We start from the raw sequence: 26,910 nt of genomic DNA on the forward strand, positions 1-26,910 counted from the left end.
TCGTTGCTCCAAGAGGCCAGTGGAAAAGTCACAACAAATACCAAAATGTCATGTTTCATAAGCTCTTTAGTTATACAGCAATTTTAAAACCATCTAAGAATTAAACATATTTCTGGGCACAGTGGCTCACACTTGCAATCCCAGCACTTTCAGAGGCTTAGGTTGGAGGATCGCTTGAGGCCAGGAGCTAGAGGCCAGCCTGGGCAACAAAGTGAGACCCTCATCTCTAAAAAAAAAAAAAAATATATATATATATATATATATAATTAGCAAGGCATGGCAGGGTGTGCCTGTAGTTCCAGTTACTTGGGAGGCTGAGGCAAGAGGATGCCCTGAGCCCAGGTTCGAGGTTACAGTGAGCTATGATCATGCCACTGTACTCTATTCTGGCGAGACAAAATGAGACCCTATCTCTAAACAGAAAAATAAAAGAAGAGGCAATTAAACCTACGTGTCTATTAGAAATACACTTTAATGCTGGGCACAGTGGCTCACGCCTGTAATCCCAACAGTTTGGGAGGCCGAGGCAGGTGGATCACTCGAGGTCAGGAGTTTAAGACCAGCCTGGCCAACATGGTGAAATCTTATCTCTACTAAAAATACAAAAATTAGCTGGACGTGGTGGCGGGTACCTGTAATCCCAGGTAGGCTGAGGCAGGAGAATCGCTTGAACCCAGGAGGCAGAGGTTACAGTGAGCTGAGATTGCGCCACTGCACTCCAGCCTGGGCAACAGAGTGAGACTCTGTCTCAGAAAAAAAAAAGAAAGAAAGAAATATATTTCAAGCAACTCAAGAATCCCAGAGAATGAAAAATGGAAAGAAAAATTTTATTAACTGCTTTTATTAAGAAAACACTATTCGCTTCCCTCCTGTCGCCGTCTCTTCTGGCGCCGCTGCTCCCGGAGGAGCCCCTGGCACGGCGATGGGTTCTCAGGCCTCCACGTTACTGCGGGACGAAGAGCTCGAGGAGATCAAGAAGGAGACCGGCTTTTCCCACAGTCAAATCACTCGCCTCTACAGCCGGTTCACCAGCCTGGACAAAGGAGAGAATGGGACTCTCAGCCGGGAAGATTTCCAGAGGATTCCAGAACTTGCCATCAACCCACTGGGGGACCGGATCAATGCCTTCTTTCCAGAGGGAGAGGACCAGGTAAACTTCTGTGGATTCATGTGAACTTTGGCTCATTTCCGCCCCATTGAGGATAATGAAAAGAGCAAAGATGTGAATGGACCTGAACCACTCAACAGCCGAAGCAACAAACTGCATTTTGCTTTTCGACTATATGATTTGGATACAGATGAAAAGATCTCCCGTGATGAGCTGTTACAGGTGCTACGCATGATGGTCAGAGTAAATATCTCAGATGAGCAGCTGGGCAGCATCACAGACAGGACCATTCAGGAGGCTGATCAGGATGGGGACAGTGCCATATCTTTCACAGAATTTGTTAAGGTTTTGGAGAAGGTGGACGTAGAACAGAAAATGAGCATCCGATTTCTTCACTAAAGGAAACCAAACTGTTCCTTGCGGTCTAGTATTTAAGAACTGGAACTTGAAAGTCCTCCTTCCACCAACTCCACCTCCACCCCTTCATTCCCCTTCTTCCAAAGTACTACTGCTGTTGCATGACAACCCCAAATATGTTCTGTCAACACAAACCTGCATTTGGTGTATAAACAGGGCATTACAGAATGGTACACCCTATGTATTTCTATTCAGTATCCATTCACTAGTTCTTCATTTATAAATATCATCTTCCCCATTCTGCTGCTGAATGCCACACATCCATCCAGTCTGAGAAAGTGAGAGAGGCAATCATGCCAAGAACAAGCCAGCAAAGCTCTTTCACCAGATGTAGACTGTAGCCCTGCTGCCTTCCCTCCAGCGAGTCTGCCAGCATGCTTCTTCATCCTTTTTATATGTTCTTTGCTTCCTACTTCCCTGTCATCCAACATACTGTTCACTTACTCTGGCAGTCTTTCTGCTTTTCATTAAGCCTCAAAATCTCCTCTGTTCTACTTGGCACCACAAGCTATGCCCTATATATGTATTTCTGACTTGGCAGGACAGTTCAGGGGTCTGGCAGTTTTTATTTACCTTCATTATTAAATGGGCCTCTGGGATGTTGCCTCTCCAGGAGCTTTTTGGTAACCAACACTTCTCTCAGAAGTATGAGACCATCCTCTGCACTCTGCTCTGTCATCAAAGGCTGCTGAGTGGAGATACCCTTTTTGAAAGGTGGCCTTGGTGAGAGGTATGGAGTCAAGTCTTCTAGGTTGCTTGCCCACATCACTCTACCTCTGGCCTCTGATTCTCAACTTTGTACCTATGTGGCTCCTCTTGTTAGAGCAATGTTGACTGTTCAAAAAACAGCAGGATGCTTACAGGTTTGCTTAGTTTGGGGACACCGTTACCACCAGAATGGCTGCTCTGACAATATGCCTAGGGACTTTCTCGTGGCTTTTTTTAACAAGGAGGCTTGGCACCCTATAAAGCCTCGTGCATTCACATCTTTGCAGCATGGTTTATGCCTCAGTGTTATGTGAACTGGAATGTTTTCCACTTCACATTTCCAAGTAGAAAGATTAGTGTTACAGAAGTGCCTAATATCCCAGTCCAAATTTTTTTTTTTTTTTTTGAGACAGAGTCTTGCTCTGTCACCCAGGCTGGAGTCCAATGGTGCAATCGCTCACTGCAACCTCAGCCTCCTGGGTTTAAGCGATTCTCCTGCCTCAGCCTCCCAAGTAGCTGGGATTACAGGTGCACACCACCATGCCCGGCTAATTTTTTGTATTTTTAGTGGAGACAGGGTTTCACCACGTTGGCCAGGCTGGTCTCAAACTCCTGACCTCGTGATCCGCCCACCTCAGCCTCCCAAAGTGCTGGGATTACAGGTATGAGCCACCACGCCTGGCCCCAGTCCAAAATATTTAAAGATTGTTTGTTTCCTTAGTGTCTTGAAGTTTTGCACAAAATTCCTTTTTTTGAGACAGAGTCTCACTCTGTCGCCCAGGCTGGAGTGCAGTGGTGTGATCTTGGCTCACTGCAACTTCTGCCTCCTGGGTTCAAGCAATTCTCTCACCTCAGCATCCCAAGTAGCTGGGATTACAGACATGTGCCACCATAACCGGGTAATTTTTGCATTTTTAGTAGACAGGGAGTTTCACCAGGTTGGCCAGGTTGGTCTTGAACTCCTGACCTCAGGTGATCCTCTTGTCTCGGCCTCCCAAAGTGCTAGGATTACAGGCACAAGCCACCGTGCTCAGCCACAAAATTCTTTATGAATTTTACACTTGGCAAATGTTCATGATGGAAGCCATAGTCTGCTCCTAATACACGTCCAAAGCATTGACTGTTGTATCATTAGCTGCCTGGTTATATTAGCTCCCTGGCTCCTCGTTTAGACCACTGCTAATCCCTTAAAAACAAGAGGTCTGGCACTAGGAGCACAACCTAAGGTGGCATTACAGGTCTTTGAGCGAGCCACAGCAAATTTTCTGCCAAGTCAGCTTAGTTTAGACTTCAGTGAATCAGGCTATTGCTATTCTAATGTATGTCTCTATGAGTGTATTTATCCACACATCTGCCTTTGGCTGACTTTCTGACTCATTGCTTGCTTGCTTGCTTGTTTGCTTGCTTTGGAAAACTATTAAAGATGTGTGTAGGTAATTCTTTAGGAAGGGGATTGCTAAAAAATACCACCGCAAAGTGGTAGAAAGGGGTAGAGAACAGGGGAGTAGCCAGGCCGGATGGCTCAAATATAAATGAATGAGGAATTCTTTTTTTTTTTTTTGAGATGGAGTCTCGCTCCTGTCGCCCAGGCTGGAGTGCAGTGGCGCAATCTCAGCTCACTGCAAGCTCTACCTCCCGGGTTCACGCTGTTCTCCTGCCTCAGCCTCCCGAGTAGCTGGGACTACAGGCACCCACCACCATGCCTGGCAAATTTTTTGTATTTTTAGTAGAGACGAGGTTTCACTGTGTTAGCCAGGATGGTCTTGAACTCCTGACCTCCCAAAGTGCTAGGATTACAGGCGTGAGCCACCGTGCCCGGCCATGAATGAGGAATTCTTTATGAAGCGTCAGTCAGACTTTATGATTAAGTGATGTAATACAGGAATTATGTAAAAGGGAAGAATGTCTGATACTGATCTATTAGAGAGATACTTTAGAGGCTTATTGATTGGCATAGAGTTCGTAAGGTTATAGCTTTTCCCCCCTTTTGGCTGTATAGCAAAGTGTTTTAATCCATGGTTGTGCCTTATTGTTCCATTAAAATTGTATCTTTGATCCATCAATAAATACTTGTGGTTGAAACAAAAAAAAACACTATTCAACTTATGAACCTTTATGTGAAGCAAACTTGCAAAAATATCTCACATCAATTTTTGTATGAAAGTAAGAAGTAGGAATTCATAGTGTAGATTCATGTTAAGAATGAGGCACTGGTAAAGAGAAAGAGAATAGAGTTATACGTTTTCATTTCTTTCCTATTGCAAATTCTCTGGAGCATTATACATGTCTTAATTTTAATCAGATTTTCCTAAATTACTTATATTTATAGCATTTGTAGACAGCAGGAGTTGGGTCGAAGAAACTTCAATCCACCAAAGTTTGTATATATACGTTCGTGGAGGTGACATTTAAGTCATTTCATTAGGAAACTTTTTTTTTTTTTTTTTTTTTGAGACAGAGTCTTGCTCTGTCACCCAGGCTAGAGTGCAGTGGCACTATCTCGGCTCACCACAACCTCCACCTCCCGGGTTCAAGCAATTCTCCTGCCTCAGCCTCCCGAGTAACCTCCCGAGTACAGGCACCCACTACTCCGCCCGGCTAATTTTTGTATTTTTAGTAGAGATGGGGTTTCACCATGTTGGCCAGGCTGGCCTCAAACTCCTGACTTCGTGATCTACCCACCTCGGCCTCCCAAAGTGTTGAGATTATAGGCGTTAGCCACCGTGTCTGGCCCATTAGGAAACTCTTAAAGTTGTCTGCAGATAGATACTGCACACGGAATTAGTCCTAGTCCTTGGAAAGTTATATGATTTTAATTCAATAGTGTATATTACTGTGAATACAGTATACGTTTCATCTCTAGACAGGAAATAGAATCCATTAACAGTGTTAATAGTTTTGGAGTTTTGTGTTTTTTTTTCTTTTTTTTTTTTTTTTCAGACAGGGTCTCACTCTGTCACTCAGGCTAGAGTGCAGTGGTGCAATCTTGGCTCACTGCAGCATCGACTTCCCAGGCTCAAGCAATCCTCCCATGTCAGCCTCCTGAGTAGCTGGGACTACAGGAACACACCACCAAGCCTGGGTAATTTTTTGTATTTTTTGTAGAGATGCGGTTTCGCCATGTTGCCCAGGCTGGTCTCGAACTCCTGGGCTCAAGCAATCCATCCACCTCAGCCTCCCAAAGTGCTGGGATGACAGGCATGAGCCACCACACCTGGCCAACAGTGTTAATAGTTTTCCAGTTGTTTTGTCTTTAGTTTCCCAGGCAATGAATGCTATCACGGTCAAACACCATATTTGCTTCTTCTATCTCTTTCAACATATTGATCATTGCTTTTTTTTTTGATATTAAGTAATAGAGGCTATTGTAATAAGTGATTGGAGTGAAACAGACATATTTGCTTTTGCTAGGTTCTGTTCCTCCTTTCACTGGGAAGCCCCTCACCCAGTCCCTCATCACGCTCTGCTCCAAAACACACCTTAACCAGAATCCAACAATGTTCATGTTCAAAACGAAAGACAAAACAAATATTTTCCTAGCTTAAAAATATGAACATTGAGAGAATTTTTCCTGGCACACCAGCCCTACCAGACCAAAGTTGCCAGGTGCGGTGGCTCACGTCTGTAATCTCAGCACTTTGGGAGGCCAAGGCTGGCGGATCACCAGAGGTCAGAAGTTTGAGAGCAGCCTGGCAAACATGGCAAAAAAAAAAAAAATACAAAAATTAGCTGGGTGTGGTGGCACATGCCTGTAGTCCCAGATACTTGGGGGGCTGAGACAGCACAATCATTTGAACCCGGGAGGTGGAGGTTGCAGTGGGTCGAGATGAAGCCACTGCACTCCAGCCTGGGACAATAGAGGAAGACTCCATCTCAAAAAAAAAAAAAAATTACTGAGTCTGTCAAAATCCACAGGAAAAAGCAGAGAGCACCATGCAAGACTATATAAGTGGAAAAGACAAACAATATGTGTTTCTTCACCTTTCTCCTTGTTATGGATTTACAAGGCAATTGTGTAAAACAATAAGTAGTAATGGATTGTTAGGCCTACAACATAGACAAATATAACATACATGTATTATAGTTATAAATAACACCATAGAAACTGAACTAAATGACTACTGATGAAAAAGTAATAATTATAAGAATATATTGTTGAATGTGGAACACTGAGTTGTTACATATGCAACAAAGTACCCCAGACAGGCAAAAATAGAGCTATAGAGGATAAATATGTGTGTACATCACTGAAATTTAACCACATATTACTGGAGAACTGAGCCTGATTTTGATAACTAACATTTGCATGACAAACACTAGAGTAATCACTACAAAATCTTAGAACAAATGTAATGAAAAATAAATCATCCTACTTTGGAAAGATATACTGGGTGACGGCAGAATTTACTGTGCTTCTTTAATTAAAAATTGACTTGGGCCAGGCGCAGTGGCTCACGCCTGTAATCCCAGCACTTTGGGAAGCCAAGGTGGGCGGATCATCTCAGGTCAGGAGTTTGAGACGAGCTTAGCCAACATGGTGAAACCCTGTCTCTACTAAAAAAATACAAAAATTAGCTGGGCGTGGTGGCATGCGCCTGTAATCCCAGCTACTCAGGAGGCTGAGGCAGGAGAAATGCTTGAACCCAGGAGGCAGAGATTGCAGTGAGTCGAGATCACGCCACTGCACTCCAGTCTGGGCAACGAGAGTTAAACTCCATTTCAAAAACAAACAAACAAAAAATTGACTCTACATTCATTCCTTCTAAACTCTAACACAGGTAAAACCTCTAACACAGGTACATTCATTCCATAACATATGGGGAGAAGATTTCCCTCATTCATCTAATGTGGAAATTTCCATGTTATATCATATATTTCCACTTCAATCTTGACTCTACTACTAAAATCAGGAGATTCTTGTGCATGTCATGATCTCTTTCTATCCATTTCTTCAACCTCTAACACAGGTACAGAATTACAGGTTAATCATCTCTTTTTCTGCATTGCATTTTCTCAATTTTCCATTATTAGGGAGATCTTTTCCACTTTATTATTTTTAGTTTGTGCTACTTAACTTTCTCATATTTTGGAAGATTTAATCAGGAACAAAACCTTTTAGTGGCTCAATTATGTGTTGGTTTTGTTTTTGTTTGTTTGTTTGCTTTTGAAACAGAGTCTCACTCTCTTACCCAGGCTGGAGTGCAGTGAAACAATCTCAGCTCACTGCAGCCTCCGCCTCCTGGGCTCAAACGATTCTCATGCCTTAGCCTCCTGAGCAGCTGGGACCACAGGCATGCGCCACCACACCCCGCTTTTTCTTTTTTTTTGTTTGAGACAGAGTCTCACTCTGTCGCCCAGGCTGGAGTGCAGTGGCACGATCTCAGCTCACTGCAAGCTCTGCCTCCCGGGTTCACGCCATTCTCCTGCCTCAGCCTCCTGAGTAGCTGGGACTACAGGCGCCCACCACCATGCTCGGCTAACCTTTTTTTTTTTTTTTTTTTTTTTTTTGAGACGGAGTCTTTCTCTGTCCCCCAGGCTGGAGTGCGGTGGCGCGATCTCGGCTCACTGCAACCTCCACCTCCTGGGTTCACGCCATTCTCCTGCCTCAGCCTCCCAAGTAGCTGGGACCACAGGCGCCCGCCAGCACGCCCGGCTAATTTTTTTGTATTTTTTAGTAGAGACGGGGTTTCACCGTGTTAGCCAGGACGGTCTCGATCTCCTGACCTCGTGATCCACCCGCCTCGGCCTCCCAAAGTGCTGGGATTACAGGCTTGAGCCACCGCACCCGGCCTCGGCTAACTTTTTGTATTTTTTTTTAGTAGAGACGGGGTTTCACCATGTTGGCCAGGATGGTCTCAATCTCCTGACCTCGTGATCTCCCCACCTTGGCCTCCCAAAGTGCTGGAATTATAGGCGTGAGACACCACACCCAGCCTTTTTTTTTTTTTTTTTTTTTTTGAGACAGAGTCTCGCTCTGTCACCCAGAGTGGAGTGCAGTGGCGCGATCTCAGCTCACCGCAAGCTCTGCCTCCCGGGTTCAAGGGATTCTCCTGCCTCAGCCTCCTGAGTAGCTGGGACTACAGGCACCCGCCACCACACCTGGCTAATTTTTGGGTTTTTAGTAGAGACAGGGTTTCGCCATTTGGCCAGGTTGGTCTCGAACTCCTGACCTCGTGATCTGCCTGCCTCAGCCTCCCAAAGTGCTGGGATTACAGGTGTGAGCCACCGTGCCCAGCCTTTTTTTTTTTTTTTTTTTTTTTGGTAGAGACAGGTTTTCACCATGTTGCCCAGGCTGGTGTTGAATTCATGAACTCAAGCGATCCACCTGGCTTGGCCTCCCAAAGTGTTGGGATTACAGGCGTGGGCCACCACGCCTGGCCTCAATTATGTTTATGAATGTTGTGAAGTGGAAATTAATATTACCCTTCAAATAAACAGGAAGGTGTTAGTGTACCACATGGGTCCAAAGTGAGTAAGGTTCAGATTGGGAACAAAGCTGTGTGGCAGTAGCTGACCTAAGCCTGGGATCAAATCTAAAGGTTGCCTGAGAGAAACAGGGACTGCGTAGGAACAGGTCTTCCATGAACACAGGAAAATGAACAAACTTAATGCTGCAGACAAGGAGGAATGTGACCCAGCACTGCTTGGTAAGTTCATGGTCCAAGGGAGTCTTTGCACTTCTGTGGCTTTTTTTGAGATGGAGTCTCGCTCCTGTTGCCCAGGCTGGAGTGCAGTGGCAGGATCTCGGCTCACTGCAAACTCCACCTCCTGGGTTCACACCATTCTCCTGCCTCAGCCTCCCGAGTAGCTGGGATTACAGGCACCAACCACCACACCCGGCTAATTTTTTGTATTCTTTTAGTAGAGACGTGTTTCACCATGTTAGCCAGGATGGTCTCAATCTCCTGACCTCGTGATCCGCCCGCCTTGGCCTCCCAAAGTGCTGGAATTACAGGCGTGAGCCACTGTGCCCAGCCCACTTCTGTGGCTTTCCCCCATTTTCTCATGGTGCCAAAATTCACATAAGATAGAATTTACCTTAGCTGGGCACGGTGGCTCACACCTGTAATCCCAGCACTTTGGGAGGCCAAGGCAGGAGGATCACTGGGGTTCGAGACCAACCTGACCAACGTGGAGAAACCCTGTCTCTACTAAAAATACAAAATTAGCTGGGCGTGGTGGCACATGCTTGTAATCCCAGCTACTTGGGAGGCTGAGGAAGGAGAAATCACTTGAACCTGGGAGGCAGAGATTGCGGTGAGCCAAGATAGCGCCATTGCACTCCAGCCTGGGCAACAAGAGTGAAACTCCATCTCAAAAAAAAAAAAAATCTACAGGAAGGAGTTTCAGGCCAGCAAGGTCTGGCTTAGCTAGCTACACGATGCATTAGAGCTTCAAGAACTTGAAGAACATGGGGGAACTGGCCGTGGCTGATGCAAAGGACATATCAGCATTCCTAGAAAAGCTCATGAAACTCATAAAAAAAAAAAAAAAAAAGGGGCTAACTTCCAGAGCAAATCCTCCATTGTAACGAATCAGGCATGTTCTGGAAGAGGATGCCCAATGGTACCTTCATCATAAGAGTATAAAGAAAGCCTTGGGGTTCATGGCTTGGAAAGATTGCCTTACTGTGGTGCTACGTGGCAATGCAGCAGGTCATAAGATCAAACAAAGCCTCCTCTACTAAGTAAACAATCCCTGGGTCTTTGAAAACAAAAGCGAAACTTGCCTGCCCGTGTCCTGACAAAAACACATGAAGACTTGGTTCTACCACTGCTTCATTCCTGATGTGAATGAATACCTTGAAAAGAAGGGGCTGCCACTCAAGGCCCTCCTCCTAATTGACAACACTCCTGGCATCTCTCATCTCTGTTATGCTGACAAAAATGGGGAGGTGATGTTCCTGCCCCCTAAAACTACATCACTGCTACAACTAAGTTAAAGCATCATCAAGTGCCTCAAGGCATCTTACATCCACTGGACTTTTGGAAGGATATATGCTGTCTTGATAATAACCCTCACCATATCACACAGGATTTATGGAAGAGCTTCCCAACTGCAGACACGATTGTGTTTATTGCGGAGGCTATAGATGCCCTACAGCTCAAGACAGCCAAAGTGTGTTGGAAGCCATTATGGAGTGAGAAAGTCAATGATTTCAGGCACTTCTCCACTATTGATATGATAGTCAGAAATATCTTAAATGTTGTAAGGGAAGTTGGTGGGGAAGGCTATCTCTGACATGAGTGAAGACAATGTTGAGGAACACACAGAAGAGCAAAGAAGAAACCCTTACTAACAAGGAACTAGAAGATATGCTGAAATCCTCTATAGATAATGATGACGATGATGATGATGATGATGATAATGATGATGACGATGATGATATAGATTTACAAGAGGCAGTGCCGCCAGGCGCGGTGGCTCACCCCTGTAATTCTAACACTTTGGGAGGCCAAAGCGGGTGGATCATCTGAGGTCAGTAGTTCGAGACCAGCCTGGCCAACATGGTGAAACCCTGTCTCTACTAAAAATACAAAAATTAGCTGGGTGTGGTGGCGGGCACCTGTAATCCCAGCTACTTGGGAGGCTGAGGCACGAGAATCGCTTGAACCCAGGAGGCAGAGTTTGCAGTGAGCCGAGATCATGCCACTGCACTCCAGCCTGGGCCACAGTGAGACTCAGTCGCAATAAATAAATAAATAGAAGAGGCAGTGCCGTAAGTGGTGACTCATGCCTGTAATCCTATCATTCTGAGAGGGCAAGGCGGGTGGAGCACTTGAAGTCACAGGGAGTTCAAAACCAGCTTGGCAAACATGGCGAAACCCTGTCTCCACTAAAAATACAAAAATTAGCTGGGCGTGGTGGTGCACGCCTGTAATTCCAGCTACTTGGGTGGCTGAGGCAGGAGGATCACTTAAACCTGGGAGGTGGAGGCTGCAGTGAGCTGAGATTGCACCACTGCTCTTCAGCCTCGCCGACAGAAAAAAAAAAAAAAAAAAAAAAGAAGCAGCAGTGCTATAGATTTTGATACTTGAAAAATCTGAAGGCTGGGTGTGGTGGCTCATGCCTGTAATCCTAGTAATTTGGGAGGCCAAGGCAGGCAGATCTCTTGATTCCAGGAGCTCAAGACCAGCCTGGGAAACATGGTGAAACCTTGTCTCCACAAAAAACACAAAAAGTAGCCAGGCATGGTGATGTGTGCCTGTAATCCCAGCTACTTGGGAGGCTGAGGTGGGAAGATCACTTGAGCTCAGGAAGTTGAGGCTGCAGTGAGCCATGCACTCCAGGTGACACAGTGAGACCTTGTCTCAAAAAAAAAAAAAAAAAAGAAAAAGAAAAATTGGAAGCAGTTTTAGGGCACCTACAGCTTCTGCAAGGTGCAAGTGTTAAAGATTATCATCCTCAATTAAGATTCTTCCATGGAACAAAGCCTCCATGTCACCCCAGAGATTACATGCTCACAAACATTGCAAAGTTTAAAAAAAAAAAAAAAACTAGCTTCCTACAATGTTTCTAATTGAATATCTGCAAATATGAAGACAGACCCTTCAATGCTTAAAGATCTTCAGTCCTCAAACTGAACAGATTCTGACATTAGTATTATTTAGACTGCTCCAAAAAGTCAGTATCTGCAGTCAGAATCTGATTCTTCCAATATAGTTGATCATGTTGACATCCTGTCAAGATTCAAGTTAGCCTGAGGTCTCACTGCTTATCTATGGTGTCATACATCTAGCTGACTCAACACATCACAACATTAGGCACGATATTGCAATAATCATCATTATACTTTTGTTGGGTGAATGTTAACACACTTTCAGGTCATTAAACAAAAGCAATCTATGAGTGTTGAAAGAAAGGATTTATAATGCTCTAGGTGACATGTATTATGTGGGTGGGTCTGTACTGAGTATGTGTAGGGTCTTTCTCATATTATGATTCACTAAACAATATAATAAAACAACTATTTACATAGCTTCTATGATGCATGATGTATTTTAACTAATCTACAGATGATTTAGAGTATACAGGAGGATGTGTGTAGGTTACATGCAAATATATTTTATTTTTATTTATTTTTTTGAGACAGGGTCTCATTCTGTTGCCCATGCTAGAGTGCAGTGATGTGATTTTGACTCATCGCAACCTCAACCTCCCAGGCTCAAGCAATCCTCCCACCTCAGCTTCCCTAGTAGCTGGGACTACAGGTACATGTCACCACACCCAGCTAATTTGTATATCTTCTGTAGAGACAGAGTTTTGTCACATTACCCAGGCTGGCTTCTAACTCCTGGGCTCAAGTGATCCACCTGTCTTCTTGGGCTCCTAAGGTGCTAGGATTACAGACGTGAGCAACTGTGTCTAATCCAAATATGTCTTTTCTTTCTTTCTTTCTTCTTTCTTTCTTTCTTTCTTTCATTCTTTCTTTCTGTCTCTCTCTCTCTCTTTTTTTTTTTTTTTTGGGTGTGTGACAGAGGTTTTGTTCTTGTTGCCCAGGCTGGAGTGCAGTGGCACGATCTCTGCTCACTGTAACCTCCGCCTCCCAGATTTAAGTGATTATCCTGCTTCAGCCTCCTGAGTAGCTGGGATTACAGGCATGTGCCATCACACCTGGGTAATTTTATACCAAATATGTCATTTTTAAAAAAGGACTTGGCATGTGTCGATTTATGTATGCCCAGGGGTGGTGGAACCAATCTCTTGCACATATTAGGGGATAACTATTTGAAAGAAACTGAGGCTGATTAAGGCTTTACTATGTGTTTACACTCATAGGGTTTATCTCCAATGATAATTATTTCTATCTGAAATGAAATAACATTAAAGAATATTTCCCTACACTTCACACATTTATAGAGTATAGTCCTTTTATGTCTATGCAAGGACCTGAGAGAACTCAATGCTTTTCTACATTTCTTACATTCATATGACTTCTCTCCAGAGTGAATCCTTTCATGTACTTTTTATTTTTTATTTATTTTTTTTTTTAGACAGGGTCTGGCTCTGTCACCCAGGCTGAAGTGCAGTGCATCTTGGCTCACTGCAACCTCCACCCCTTGGGCTCAAGAGATCTTCCCACCTCAGCCTCCCAAGTAGCTGGGACTACAGGGGCATACCACCACACCTGCTAATTTTTCTATTTTTTTGTAGAGACATGGTTTCTACAAAACCATGGCAGGCAGGCCTCAAATTCCGGAGGTCCCGCGATCTGCCCACCCTAAGTGCTGAGATTACAGGCGTGAGCCACTGTGCCCAGCCTCATGTACTTTTAAGTTACCAAAATGACTGAAGGCTTCCCTACATATTTTACACTCACAGAGTTTTTCTGCTCTGTGAGTTGTTTTATGTTGACAATGTTATTAAAAAATATTGATCGCTTTCCCACATTCCTTACATTCTATAGCATCTCTCCAGTGTGAGTTATTTCATGATTTTGAAAGGAATAAAAATTATGAAAGGCTTTCCCACATTTACATTTATAGGGTTTCTGTCCCGTGTTAAGTTTATTCATGATATCAAAGGGAACTGGAAATATAGAAGGCTTTATAATTGTTTACATCCATATTGTTTCTCTCCAGTGAGTCTTTTCATGTCTTTGACATACACTGGGATAAACAAAGGCTTTCCCACATACCTTGCATTTATTCGGCCCATCTCCCGTATGCATTACCATATGTCTTCGAAAGCTTGAGCTATGAGATAACGCTTTCCCACACTGCTTGCATTCATAGGGCTTCTCTCCACTGTGAGACTTTTCATGTCTTTGACATACACTGGGATAAACAAAAGCTTTCCCACATATCTTGCATTTATGAGGTCCACCTCCAGTGTGCATTATCATGTGTCTTCGAAAGCTTGAGCTACGAGATAACGCTTTCCCACACTGCTTGCATTCATAGGGTTTCTCTCCAGTGTGAATTCGTTCATGATATCGAACTAAACTGGGACGATCAAAGCCTTTCCCACATATCTTACATTTATGAGGTCGATCTCCAGTGTGCCTTTTCATGTGTATCTGAAAGCTTCCAAGATGATGAAATGTTTTCCCGCATTGCTTACACTCATAGGGTTTCTCTGCACTGTGAGTGGTTTCATGTCTTCGAAGGGAACTGGAAACACTGAAGGCTTTCCCACACTGTTTACATGTATAGGGTTTCTCTCCAGTATGAGTTCTTTCATGTCTTATATAGGAACTGGAATCAGGCAAGGCTTTAGAACACTGCTTACATTCATACGGTTTCTCCCCAGTGTGCATTCTCTCATGTCTTAGATAGGAACTGTAAAAAGAAAAGGCTTTAGAACACTGCTTACATTCATACGGTTTCTCTCCAGTGTGCGTTCTTTCATGCATACGTAATAAACTGGGCCAAAAAAAAGCTTTCCCACACAACTTACATTTATAAGGTCTATTTCCACCTTGCACTACCATGTGTCTTCGAAGGTTTCTACGAGAACTGAAGGTTTTTCCACATTCCTTACACTCATAGCGTTTCTTTCCAGTGTGAGGCCTTCCACGTGACTGCAAGGAGTGATGGTAACTGAAGGCTTTCCCACGTTGTTTATGTGTATATGGCTTCTCTCCATATTCCTGATACTCACGTGGTTTGTGTCCAGAATCAACTCTGATGTGGCTATTAAGGGATAAATGACCCATTATGACTTCTTCACACTCGGCGCTTTGACATGGATCTTCTCCAGGACAAATGCTGTTGTTCATAATACTATCTCGAATGAGGCTAAATGTTTCTCCACATTGACTACTGTCTTTACTTTCACTGAATCTCTCTACCATATGACATCTATAAAAAATGAGAAGTATGTTACTAGTTGTTTCTAAATGATTTCTTATGGGTATTAATAAGTATCAGATGTACTTTCTTTTTTTTTTTTTTCCTGAGATGGAGTCTTGCTCTGTCACCCAGGCTAGAGTGCAGCGGTACAGTCTTGGCTCACTGCAATCTCTCCCTCCCGGGTTCAAGCGATTGTCCTGCCTCAGCCTCCCAAGTAGCCGGGATTAGAGGCACACACCACCATGCCCAGCTAATTTTGTACTTTTAGTAGAGACAGGGTTTTGCCATGTTGGCCAGGCTGTTCTCGAACTCCTGACCTCATGATCCACCCCCCTTGGCCTCCCAAAGTACTGGGATTACAGATGTGAGTCACTGCACCTGGCCAGATATACCTTTTTAACATTACCATGCAAAGTGTAGGCTTCATGCCCTGTTTGAACATGAATGAACTGAATGCTATGCAAGACAACCCAACACCAGCTGGGTTTTGGGGGTTTTTTTCTTTTATTTTTAATTAATTAATTTTTTGAAACAGGATCTTGATCTGTCACCCAGGCCGGACTGCAGTAGCAGGATGATGGTTCATGCAACCTTGACCTCCTGAACTCAAGTGATCTACCTACTTCAGCCTCATGAGTAGCTGTAACTATAGGTGTGCACCAACACACTTGGTTAATTTTTTTTTTTTTTTTTTTTTTTGAGACGGAGTCTTGCTCTGTTGCCAGGCTGGAGTGCAGTAGCGTGATCTTGGCTCACTGCAACCTTTGCCTCCTGGGTTCATGCAATTCTCCTGCCTCGGCCTCCCAAGCAGTTGGGGTTACAGGTGCACACCCCCATGCCCAGCTAACTTTTGTACTTTTGTAGAGACAGGGTTTCACTCTGTTGGCCAGGCTGTTCTCAAACTCCTGACCTCAAGTAATCCCCCTGCCTTGGCCTCCCAAAGTGCTGGGATTACAGGTGTGGGCCACCACGTCCAGCCTCATATGTAAATTCTTAGAATATGTTTTAGGAGGAAATTTTTTAAGAATAAATAAATTTAGGCTGGTGCAGTGACTCACACCTGTAATCCCAGCATTTGGGAAGGCCAAGGCAGGCAGATTGCTTGAGCCCAGGAATTCAAGACCAGCCTGGGAAACATGTCAAAACCCTGTCTCTACAAAAAATACAAAAATTAACCAGGTGTGGTGGCGTGCACGTGTAGTTCTGGCTACTCAGGAGGCTCTGGTGGGAGGGTCGCATGAACCCGGGAGGTCGAGGCTGCAGTAAGCCAAGATCATGCCACTGCACTCCAGCCTGGGCAACAGAGCAAGGCCCTGACTAAAAAAAAAAAATGATAATTTAAAATATGAAAAAATAAATTTAAGCTGGGCTTGTTCATGTTCTTTGTTTTTAAAATTTCCTTTTATTCTGAGAATCACTTCAGAAACATAACTTTCTTCTGTGAGTGCAAATTACCTTAGATTTCTCCTAGGATTTTTGTATTGATCTTCAGTATTCTGGTCTTCCCATATCATTCCTAAAAGGTAGACCCAGAAAATCACTATAAATTATTAGAAAATTATATAAAACAGTAAGATTTTATGTATACTGCAATCATACATGATTCATTCATCAAACTACAGTTAATTCTGTACAGTTTGGGAGTGCAGGCAGAGTCTCACTCTGTTGCCCAGGCTGGAGTGCAGTGGCATGATCTCGGCTCATAGCAACCTCCACTTCCCGGGTTCAAGCAATTCTCCTGCCTCAGCCTCCTGAGTAGCTGGGACTACAGATGCGTGCCACCACAACCAGCTAATTTTTGTATTTTTATTGGAGATGGGGTTTCACCATGTTGGCCAGGCTGGTCTCGAACTCCTGACCTCAAGTGATCTGCCCACCTTGGCCTCCCAAAATGTTGGGATTACAGGCATGAGCCACCATACCCAGCCTTACAGTTGATTCTTGAACAACACATGTTTGAACTGCACAGCTCCACCTATATATGAATTTTCTTCAGTCTCTGCTACCCCTAAGACGCCAAGATCAATCCCTCCTCTTAGCCTTCTCAATGTAAAGACGAGGATAAAGACCTTTTAATCATCCACCTCCACTTAATGAATAGTAAATATAGTTTCTCTTCTTTATGATTTTCTTATCAATATTTTCTTTCTCTAGCTCACTTTATTGTGAGAATATAGTATGTAATATATGACTTACAATATATGGATTAATATGGATTAATCAACTTTTTATTATTTTTATTTTATTATTTTATTTTTTTGAGATGGATTCTTGCTCTGTCACCCAGGCTGGACTGCAGTGGCGTGATCTCAGCTCACTGCGACCTCTGCCTCCTGGGCTCAAGTGATTCTGCTGCCTCAGCCTCCTAAGTAGCTGGGATTGCAGGCATGTGCCACCACGCCTGGCTAATTTTTGTATTTTTAGTAGAGACAGGCTTTCACCACATTGGTCAGGCTGGTCTCGAACTCCTACCTCATGATCCCACCCACCTTGGCCTCCCAACGTGCTGGGATTACAGGTGTGAGCCACCGTACCCAGCCAATCAACTGTTTATGTTACCAGTAAGGCTGCTGGTCAATGGCTGCTTAAGCTATGGTGGACAAAAAGTTAGATGAGGATGTACAACTTCTTTCAGGGCTGTCACCTCTGAATTCTGTGTTGTTCAAGAGTCCATCATATGCCCTTTCCATATTTCAAATCATTGAACAGCACTGATGACCATGAAACAAATGTCTGTAATTGATTAAGTGAAGACATGATATCATCCTTACTTATACAGTCCAGGTTCCTGATGGTTTCTTGCATCACATATCTATACAAATTCTTCTGTGATGGACCCAGCAAAGCCCATTCCTCCTGGGTGAAGTTCACAGCTACATCCTCAAAGTCCACTGCATCCTGAAACATCCCAAATAGATAGAGGAGAAAGGTTGAATGACAGTACTGAAAAAGCTATACTCAATTCATAAACTTCATATGATGCTGTGCTTTCCAAGCATTTATTCAATGACATAGTAAACTCTCTCGTATTCTCTCTACACTTACTTTCTCTCACACAGCCATTTTGATGGTAGAATTCAACATGTTTGGTAAAGTTACGGTTGAATAGGAACAGGTCTCTTCTTGGTGAGTTAAATGAATCTTATTGCCTGCATCACCCTAATGTCTACCTCTGCAGTGGGTTGTAGTTCTTGTCAAAGTCCTACTGACAAAGTCCTACTACCTATTGTGCAGAAGAGAGCTACCATTAGCAGTCCTGAGATTACATGTCCTTACAGATTCTTATTCTGAAAGTTGGACCTTTTATGGTGTCTAGGAACTGGATTTAGGGAGTGCCCCACCAACGTAACTAATAACAGAGCTTGATCGTATCTAAACTGTTTGTGCAAAAAGTATATTATTTTTCTTAACTCCTATGTTCTGAGAGTTTAGAATCTTACAAACTCAGCAGAGGGAGTGTATGTGATCAGCCACTGCTGAGTTTGAATGGTTGTCCCCTCCAAAACACATGTTGAAAGTAAATCTGCAAAGTGGGAGTAATAAAAGGTGGGGATTGAAAAGGTGATTGAGTCTTGAAGGTTCAGACCTCATGAATAGATTAATGTATTCATAGATCAATGGCTTAATGAATACGTAAGTTATCTCAGGAAGGGGACTGGTGTCCTTATAAGATGGAAGAGACCCGAGTTAGGCACTCCGGCCCTTGCCATGTAATGCTTTTTGCCATCTAAGAGTCCCCACCAGCAAGAAGGTTCTCATCAGATGCCCAGCCTTAACCTTGGACTTCCCAGCCTCCAGAACAGTAAAAAACAAATATTGTTCCTTATAAATTATCCAGGTTCAGATTATTCTTAAGCAACAAAAAGCAGACCAAGCCAGCCACCAAAAAACACTATAGGCACTGGGTCTTTAATGAGAGAGCCTGGTAGATAAAAATTTCACATGTTTTTTTGCAACTCATTAGTTGGAGGATTCGGCACATCCTCTGGGATTACGCTAACAGAAAATCTGGAAGCTGGTAACTGGTTTCCTCTAGATCAAATGTAGTTAGGCATGACAAATAAATAATAAAAGATATTTCACCATCCCAATGGAAAATTTTTGAATATCTTATTGGGTAATGTCAAAGGAGAAGGAAAGAAGGGCAATGAGATAATGTATTATTAGAGAAGAACTCAATGTTATCTCTTATGAATATTTATAAAATTCCCTAAATAACTAAAATAGACCTAAATAACCAAAAATTACACTGCCAGCTGGGCACCATGGCTCATGCCTGTAATCTCAGTACTTTGAGAGGCCAGGGCAGATGGACCATTTGAGCCCAGGAGTTTGAGACCATCCTGGGCAAAATGGCGAAACCCTCTCTCTGCAAAAAATACAAAAAAATTAGCTGGGCGTGGTGGAGTGCCTGTAGTCCCAGCTAATGGGGAGGCTGAGGTGGGAGGATCACCTGAGCCCAGGACGTGAAGACTATAGTGAACCATTATTGAGCCACTGCATTCCAGCATGGGCGATATAGTGAGACTCTGTCTCAAAAAAATAAATAAAATTACATTATCAAATCTAATAGAAGTCACAAATGTCTAAAAATGCTAAAAAACCTTCTCACTGGATGGGCGCGGTGGCTCACACCTGTAATCCCAGCATTTTGGGTGGCCAAGGTGGGCGGATCACCTGAACTCGGGAGTTCAAGACCAGCCTGACCAACATGGAGAAACCCCATCTTTACTAAAAATACAAAATTATCCAGGCGTGATGGCGCATGCCTGTAATCCCAGCTACTTGGGAGGCTGAGGCAGGAGAATTGCTTGAACCCAGGAGGCAGAGGTTGCGGTGAGCCAAGATTGCGCTATCGCACTCCAGCTTGGTTGACAAGAGTGAAACTCCATCTCAAAAAAAAAAATCAAAAAACCCTCTCACCAACAAAGTGACAGCTTTGCAAAAACAGATAAAGGATATTGAAATTATAATATTCAGCACCCCATACCATTAATAAAGAGATAAACAAATAGATAAATAAAAGTGAAAAAATGGTAGAAAACCCTTGTGGAGCTTTTATTTGTCCTTGGCCCAATCACACCCCACCTCTGTGCCAGTCTTGAAGACAGCAGCCTGAGATCCCAGTGTGGAACTCTGGTCACTAATTCGAGAGAAAGCAGATCAGATGTTATTCACAAATTATTGCCTTTGTATTTTCCAATCATTCTGGGGATGATCGGAAGGTGTGAAACAAGGCTCTCTTTTCTATTTCATCTACAATGGAATCCAGTTAGGGTCAAACATAAGAAATGCTGAAAAATGGTGCAAAATACACAAATAGCCTGCAACTACTTGGGACAACAGATTGTAGTTAAGACATACATTAAGGCCAGGCGCGGTGGCTCATGCCTGTAATCCCAGCACTTTGGGAGGCCAAGGCGGGCAGATCATGAGGTCAGGAGTTTGAGACCAGTCTGGCCAACACAGTGAAACCCCGTCTCTACTAAAAATATAAAAATTAGCCACGCTTGGTGATGCATGCCTGTAACCGAGTAGCTGAGGCAGGAGAATCGCTTGAACCTGGGAGGCAGAGGTTGTGGTGAGTCGAGATTGTGCCACTGCACTCCAGCCTGGGCAACAGAGCAAGAGTCCGTCTCAAAAAAAAAAAAAAAAAGACATATATTAGCCCACCTAAGTCTAAAAGGAAAAAACTGGAGAGAAAATTTCCTTCAGGAATTAGGGTATTCAAAAGCACCCATTATATTGGGGAACTGAGAGAGCCCCATGCACTCACAGGAAAGAACATATTTTCATAGAAGATGTGAGGAGACCCTTATTTTCAGCTCTGGCATGCGTCTAGGTTTAGTAAAACAGAAAGTAAATGCTACAGCAGAGTTTTAAACAGCCTTGCTAAGTGTTCAAGGAATTGTTCCACAAGAGCCATCCACAAAGACTGGAAGAGGTCAGGTTTTTGTATGTTTCATCTTCCTTTTTACTTTTAGCTTGTAGCATTCAGGAAATCTCTATCAGAATACAAATGAACACAAGCTAAAGAACAGAGACTTCAGTGTGTACATCAGATAGGGAATAGAGTCTCTGCAAACACACTTTGAAAATGTTTCTAAACAAATGAATAGTTACAGCCTTCATCAAACAAGAACAGCAAACAATGAAGGGGACAGAATCTGATTTCCAGATGCAAATGTCTACTTTTCAATGCACACAAAATTAGGAAAAATAGAGAGAAACATGAAAATATGGGTCATCAATGGAAAAACCTGAACTGAGATAAACCATCTCTAAGAAACCTCAAACACTGGACTTCTTGAATGAATACAAACTTTAAAGCAACTGTCTTAAATATGTTCAATGAGATGAGGCAATAATGAAGAAAAAACTAAAAGAAAACCAGAAAATAAATTTTAAAAAATCAATAAAAATTAGAAATTGAGCATATAGAACTAATGCAGCTGCAAAGTACAACAACCAAAAGGAAGACTTCACTATAGATGTTCCACAGATGTGAACAACCAAAGAAAAAATCAGACGCCAGGTGCAGCAGCTCACACCTGTAACCCCAGCACTTTGGGAGGCCGAGGGGAGCGGATCACTTGAGGTCGGGAGTTCGAGACCAGCCTGGCCAACATGGTGAAATCTCGTCTCTACTAAACATACACAAATTAGCTAGGTGTGGTGGTGCGCGCCTGTAATCCCAGCTACTCAGGAGGCTGAGGCAGGAGAATCGCTTGAACCTGGGAGGTGGAGGTTGCAGTGAGCCAAGATTGTGCCACTGCACTCCAGCATGGGCGACTGAGTGAGACTCTGTCTCAAAAAAAAAAAAAAAATCAGCTAAAATCAAGATAAAACAATTGAATCTACCCATTCAGAGAAGCAGGAAAGGTTGGGGATGAAATGGAAAAAATGTGTGACTGGTATACCTGCCTTGCCAGTAACGTTAAAAGGAGTTTATTAGAGAAAAGAGAAATGATACAGGTTAGAAATTCACATCACATTAAATGAAGACATAAAAAATGATTTACTTTTCTTATACTTACTTGATCTAATAGATATAGGTTTGCTCAAAATAATAGTATCAACAATGTATTGGGTGTTATAGGTCACAATTGTGCAAATGAATGACAGTGATGATTTATGGAATGAAAGGAAGAAGTTTCAAACAGTTTATTATACCAGCACTACCCCTGAAGCTAGTATAGTGTTTATTGAAACTGCAGGTCCATCAGTTGTGAATGGTGTAATATGTACCCTATGGAATTCACTAAAAAAATTAAGAACCAAGTAGACATACTACACTAATAGGATAAGAAAATCATATTCTGCTCAACTAAAATGAAAGACGGAAATAGAGAGGTAGTTGAGCCAGGTGTGATGGCTCACGCCTGTAATCCCAGTACTTTGGGAGGCTGAGGCAGGAGGATCACAAGGTCAGGGGTTCAAGACCAGCCTGGCCAACATGGTGAAACCTCGTCTTTACTAAAAATATAAAAATTAGCTGGGCATGGTGGCAGGCATCTGTAGTCCCAGCTACTCAGGAGGCTGAGGCAGGAGAATCGCTTGAACCCAGGAGACGGAGATTGCAGTAAGCCAAGATCGTGCCACTGTATTCCAGCCTGGGCGACAGAGTGAGACTCCATCTCAAAAAAAAAAAAAAAAAGAAAGAAAGAAAAAGAAAAAAAGAGATAGTTGAAAAAACAGACAAGTGCAACAAATAGAAAACAGTAATATACATATACATATTAATTCAATTATGTCAATTACTACATTAAACGTGTATTATCTATATTTACCAGCAAAAAAGACAAGGAGTGGCAGAGTAGAATAAAAATACAAAGCCTAGCAATGTGTACATAAAAACCATTTTAAACAGAAAGACAGAGATATATTAAGTAGAGAAATACATGCCATTCTAGCCCTAATCAAAAGAAATATGAGACAGCTCTATTACATTCAGACAAATCGGGTTTTAGATTAAGGAAAATTATAAGGCACGGATAGTGATTTCAGAATGATAAGGAAAGTCAATCTTACAAGAAGACATAATAATCCTTAATATTTATGCCCATAAAATAGAGGATCAAAATACATAAAGCAAAAAATTACAAAAACCACAAAGCAAAATACACACATCTACAATTATAGTTGGAGGGAAACAACTCATCTCTATCAATATTCACAGATCAGTTTGTCAGAAAATCACTAATGATATAGCTGAAATCAATAGCACTATTAATCAGCTGGATTTCATTGACACGTGTTTATAGAATCCTTCATTCAACACCAGCAGGGTATATATTCTTCTCAAGCCCACATGAAATATTCACCAAGATGCACAAAACTCTGAGCCATAACACACACTAGAAAAAATGTTTTAAAAGAAATTCTAGGCCAGGCATGGTGGCTCACACCTGTAATCCCACCACTTTGGGAGGCCAAAGTGGAAGGATTGCTTGAGGCCAGACTGAGCAACATAGTGAGACCTTGTCTCTATAAGAGTTTAAACATTAGCCAGGAGTGGTGGCGTGCACCCAGATAATCTGAAACCTGAGGCAAGAAGATTGCTTGAGCCTAGGAGTTGGAGGCTGCATTGAGCTATGATCATGGCACTCCACACTCCAGCCTGTGTGACAGACCACCATCCCGTCTCTTAAAACAGAGAAAAGAGCTGGGTGTGGTGGCTCATGCCTGTAATCCCAGCACTTTGGGAGGCCAAGGAGGGCAGATCACCTGAGGTCAGGAGTTTGAGACCAGCCTGACCAACATGGAGAAACCCCGTGTCTACTAAAAATACAAATAGCCGGGCATGGTGGCACATGCCTGTAATCCCAGCTACTCAGGAGGCTGAGGCAGGAGAATCACTTGAACCCAGGAGGCAGAGGTTGCGGTGAGCCGAGATTGTGCCACTGCACTCCAGCCTGGGCAACAAGAGTGAAACTCCGTCCCAAAATAAATAATAAATAAATAAATAAATAAATTATATAAAATATGTAATCAGATTATAAACCAATAACTTAAATATAGTTGAAAAGTCTCAAAAAAGTGGAGATTTAAGCCACAAACTTCTCAACTACACAGACATCAAAGAAACTTGTCACATGAAATGCAAATATTGTGGTGTTGATGAAAAAGGATGTATTTTAGCAAAATCTCTGGAATGCAGAAAAGGCAGTGCTCTGAGGGAAACTTAAAGAATTGAATGCATTCTCCAGAAAGTAAAATTCTAAAATCAGTGCCCTAACTTTCCATCTTAGGAAACTAGAGAAAGAATAGCAAGATTAATGTAAATCAAGCAGAGGAAAATAACAATGGGAAGAGATATTAATGAAATAGCAATCAAGACATCAATAGAAAACATCAACAGGCAGGGCGTGTTGGCTCACGCCTGTAATCCCAGCACTTTGGAAGGCCAAGGCGGGTGGATCACGAGATCAGGAGTTGGAGACCAGCTTGGCCAACATGGTGAGACCCCGTCTCTACTAAAAATACAAAAATTAGCTGAGTGTGCTGGCACGTGCCTATAATCCCAGCTACTTGGGAGCCTGAGGCAGGAGAATCACTTGAACCTGGGAAGCGCAGGTTGCAGTGAGCCGAGATCACGCCACTGCACTCCAGCCTGGGCGACAGAGCAAGACTCCATCTCAAAAAAAAAAAAAAAAAAAAGAAAAGAAAACATCAACAAATCAACAGATGATTCTCTGCAAAGATCTGTAAAACTGATTAAGCCCACAGCATAGTTAACACAGAAAAAAGAGAGGCCATCACTACTAACCCTATGGACATTAAGAGTGCCATGAAAGAATATTAGGAACAACGGAATGCCCACATATTTGATAAATTACATGGGATGGACCAATTTCATAAAAGACACAGTCTACCAAAACTCATAAAAGTAACACCAAGTTATATGAATAGGCCTTATATCTATTGAATAAATTGAATCAATAAATGATAAATATCCCCAGAAAAAGGAACAGACAAGGATGATTTCACTGGTGATTTATGGCAAATACTTATGGAAGAAATGATACCAATTCTCTACAATATCAGAAAACAGAAGTAGGTAGGTAGGTAATACTTTCTTACTTTTCTTTTCTTTCTTTTTTTTTTTTTTTGAGATGGAGTTTTGCTCTTGTTGCCCAGGCTGGAGTGCAATGGCACAATCTTGGCTCACTGCAACCTCTGCCTTCCAGGTTCAAGCAATTCTCCTGCCTCAGCCTCCCGATTAGCTGGGATTACAGGCGCCTGTCACTATGCCCAGCTAATTTTTGTATTCTTGGTAGAGAAGGGCTTCCCCATGTTGGCCAGGCTGGTCTTGAACTCCTGACCTCAGGTGATCCACACACCTCAGGCTCCCAAAGTGCTAGGATAACAGGCGTGAGCCACTGCACCTGGCGCAGAGGTAATACTTTCTAATTGATGTTATAGCCCAACATTGCCCTAGTACCAAAAATAGACAGACATTGCAAACATATCTCCACCATTGAGGACATAAGGGGAAGACTGCTATCTTTAAACCTGGAAGCAGGCCCTTACCAGAGATCTGACCTACTTGAACTTGGATTCCCAGCCTCTACTGAGAAATGAACAAATGTTGTTTAAGGCGCATAGCTTATGGCAATCTGGTATAGCAATCCTACATAATTAAGACAAGGAAGCTCTTTCTCTACCACACATCAAGGCTTTGAAGTCTACAGTAATCAGGAGAGTATGGTGTTAGCAAAGTGATGGGTACAAAGTCCAGTGGAAAACAGTAAATTCTGGAACAAGAGCATCTATTTAAGGTATGAGAAACTATGGCACAGCAAGTATTGCCAGGCAGTGATACAAATGACAGCCACTTCAACCCAAAGAACAGGGACAAATTGTTATCTCCAGGAGAATAATCAATCTTCTGCCTAACACCTCCATATACAATAATCAACTAATTACAGACCTACCTGTTTTCATGAATTTTTATTCACTCTATTACCTCAGCTTCCATTTTGAATGTGGTTCTACCTTTCTCATACCAGAAAAAGTATTTTAAGAGCCTTAAGACAGTATTCATTTTTCTGTAGTCATCATGGAAGAAAGTTTTTTCCAATTTATTTTCCCTGATGGCATTTTCTCTGCTAAGCCCTGAAATTCTATTGAGATAATCCAATTAAAAACAAAACAACAGCAACAACAAAAAACAGACCTGGAAAACTTACTACACAGGCTCTGTGTAGTACGACAGAAAAGAAAAGTAAACAAGAATTTTTTAAAGGCATATAGGACTAGATATATATAATTTGTTTTCTGAAATCCAACTCTTTCTTGTCCCTTTAGAAACATCTTATCTTCTCTATCAATCTCTAATGATAGAATGCATTTTACGGCTAAGAAAAAACTGAACAGAAATGAGTGAACAAATCTTTTCAAGGTTGACAACCCCAGGGAGGGGCAGTGCTGACTGGAACACAGACAAGTCTCATTCAAGGGTCAGGTCAGGTCCTCCTGTCACCTGGGACATCCCCCACCCCCATGCTGCTCACTGAAGTGCTCAGTGACCACTCCCCACCCCCAACCACCAGATACCGCAGTGTGTACTTTCAGGCTCTTGCACCACCTCACTGGGGTAAGTTATCTTTGACCTTTCAGATAGTTTTTCTTGCTTCACTAGTCTAACAGAATTCAAAGGATGGGAATCACTTCTATTTTACCCCCTTAATACCAGCACCTGAGTGGCTGACCAGCCATGTCTCCAAGAAATGAAAACTGGGCTTGGGGTGAGAAAACTGAGTATCCCAGGGCTTAACTTTTTATGAGAGGATACCAGGGGAATCCTCCCACTACAGGGTATCCAGCTCTTCCCCTGGGAGGCCCCAGCCCTGCCTCTCAGGCTGTCCTCTGGGAGGAGTG

General features: G+C 42.8%; 2 protein-coding genes and 1 pseudogene across 5 annotated transcripts in view; 1 reads left to right on the forward strand and 2 right to left on the reverse strand.

Moving 5' to 3' along the window:
* The window catches only part of LOC129460881 (zinc finger protein 44), a 91,352-nt gene that overhangs the window by 44,701 nt on the left and 19,741 nt on the right, over nt 1–26,910 (reverse strand). The window lies entirely within an intron of this gene.
* LOC134732293 (calcineurin B homologous protein 1-like) lies at nt 837–4,325 on the forward strand (annotated as a pseudogene).
* The window catches only part of ZNF563 (zinc finger protein 563), a 31,653-nt gene continuing 17,940 nt past the window's right edge, over nt 13,198–26,910 (reverse strand). For 2 of the 4 annotated variants that reach the window (XM_063616114.1, XM_063616113.1), the window contains exons 2-4: nt 17,799–17,925; nt 16,483–16,543; nt 13,198–15,036 (exon numbers count right to left, since the gene is read on the reverse strand). In XM_063616114.1, the coding sequence (XP_063472184.1) occupies nt 13,791–15,036; nt 16,483–16,543; nt 17,799–17,832 (1,341 nt within the window). In that variant the 5' untranslated portion in view covers nt 17,833–17,925 and the 3' untranslated portion in view covers nt 13,198–13,790. The remainder of the gene's footprint in view (nt 15,037–16,482; nt 16,544–17,798; nt 17,926–26,910) is intronic. The other 2 variants (XM_063616116.1, XM_063616115.1) reach the window with 2 other exon arrangements.

Source organism: Symphalangus syndactylus, chromosome 13, assembly GCF_028878055.3.
Source record: "Symphalangus syndactylus isolate Jambi chromosome 13, NHGRI_mSymSyn1-v2.1_pri, whole genome shotgun sequence".
Taxonomy (NCBI): domain Eukaryota; kingdom Metazoa; phylum Chordata; class Mammalia; order Primates; family Hylobatidae; genus Symphalangus; species Symphalangus syndactylus.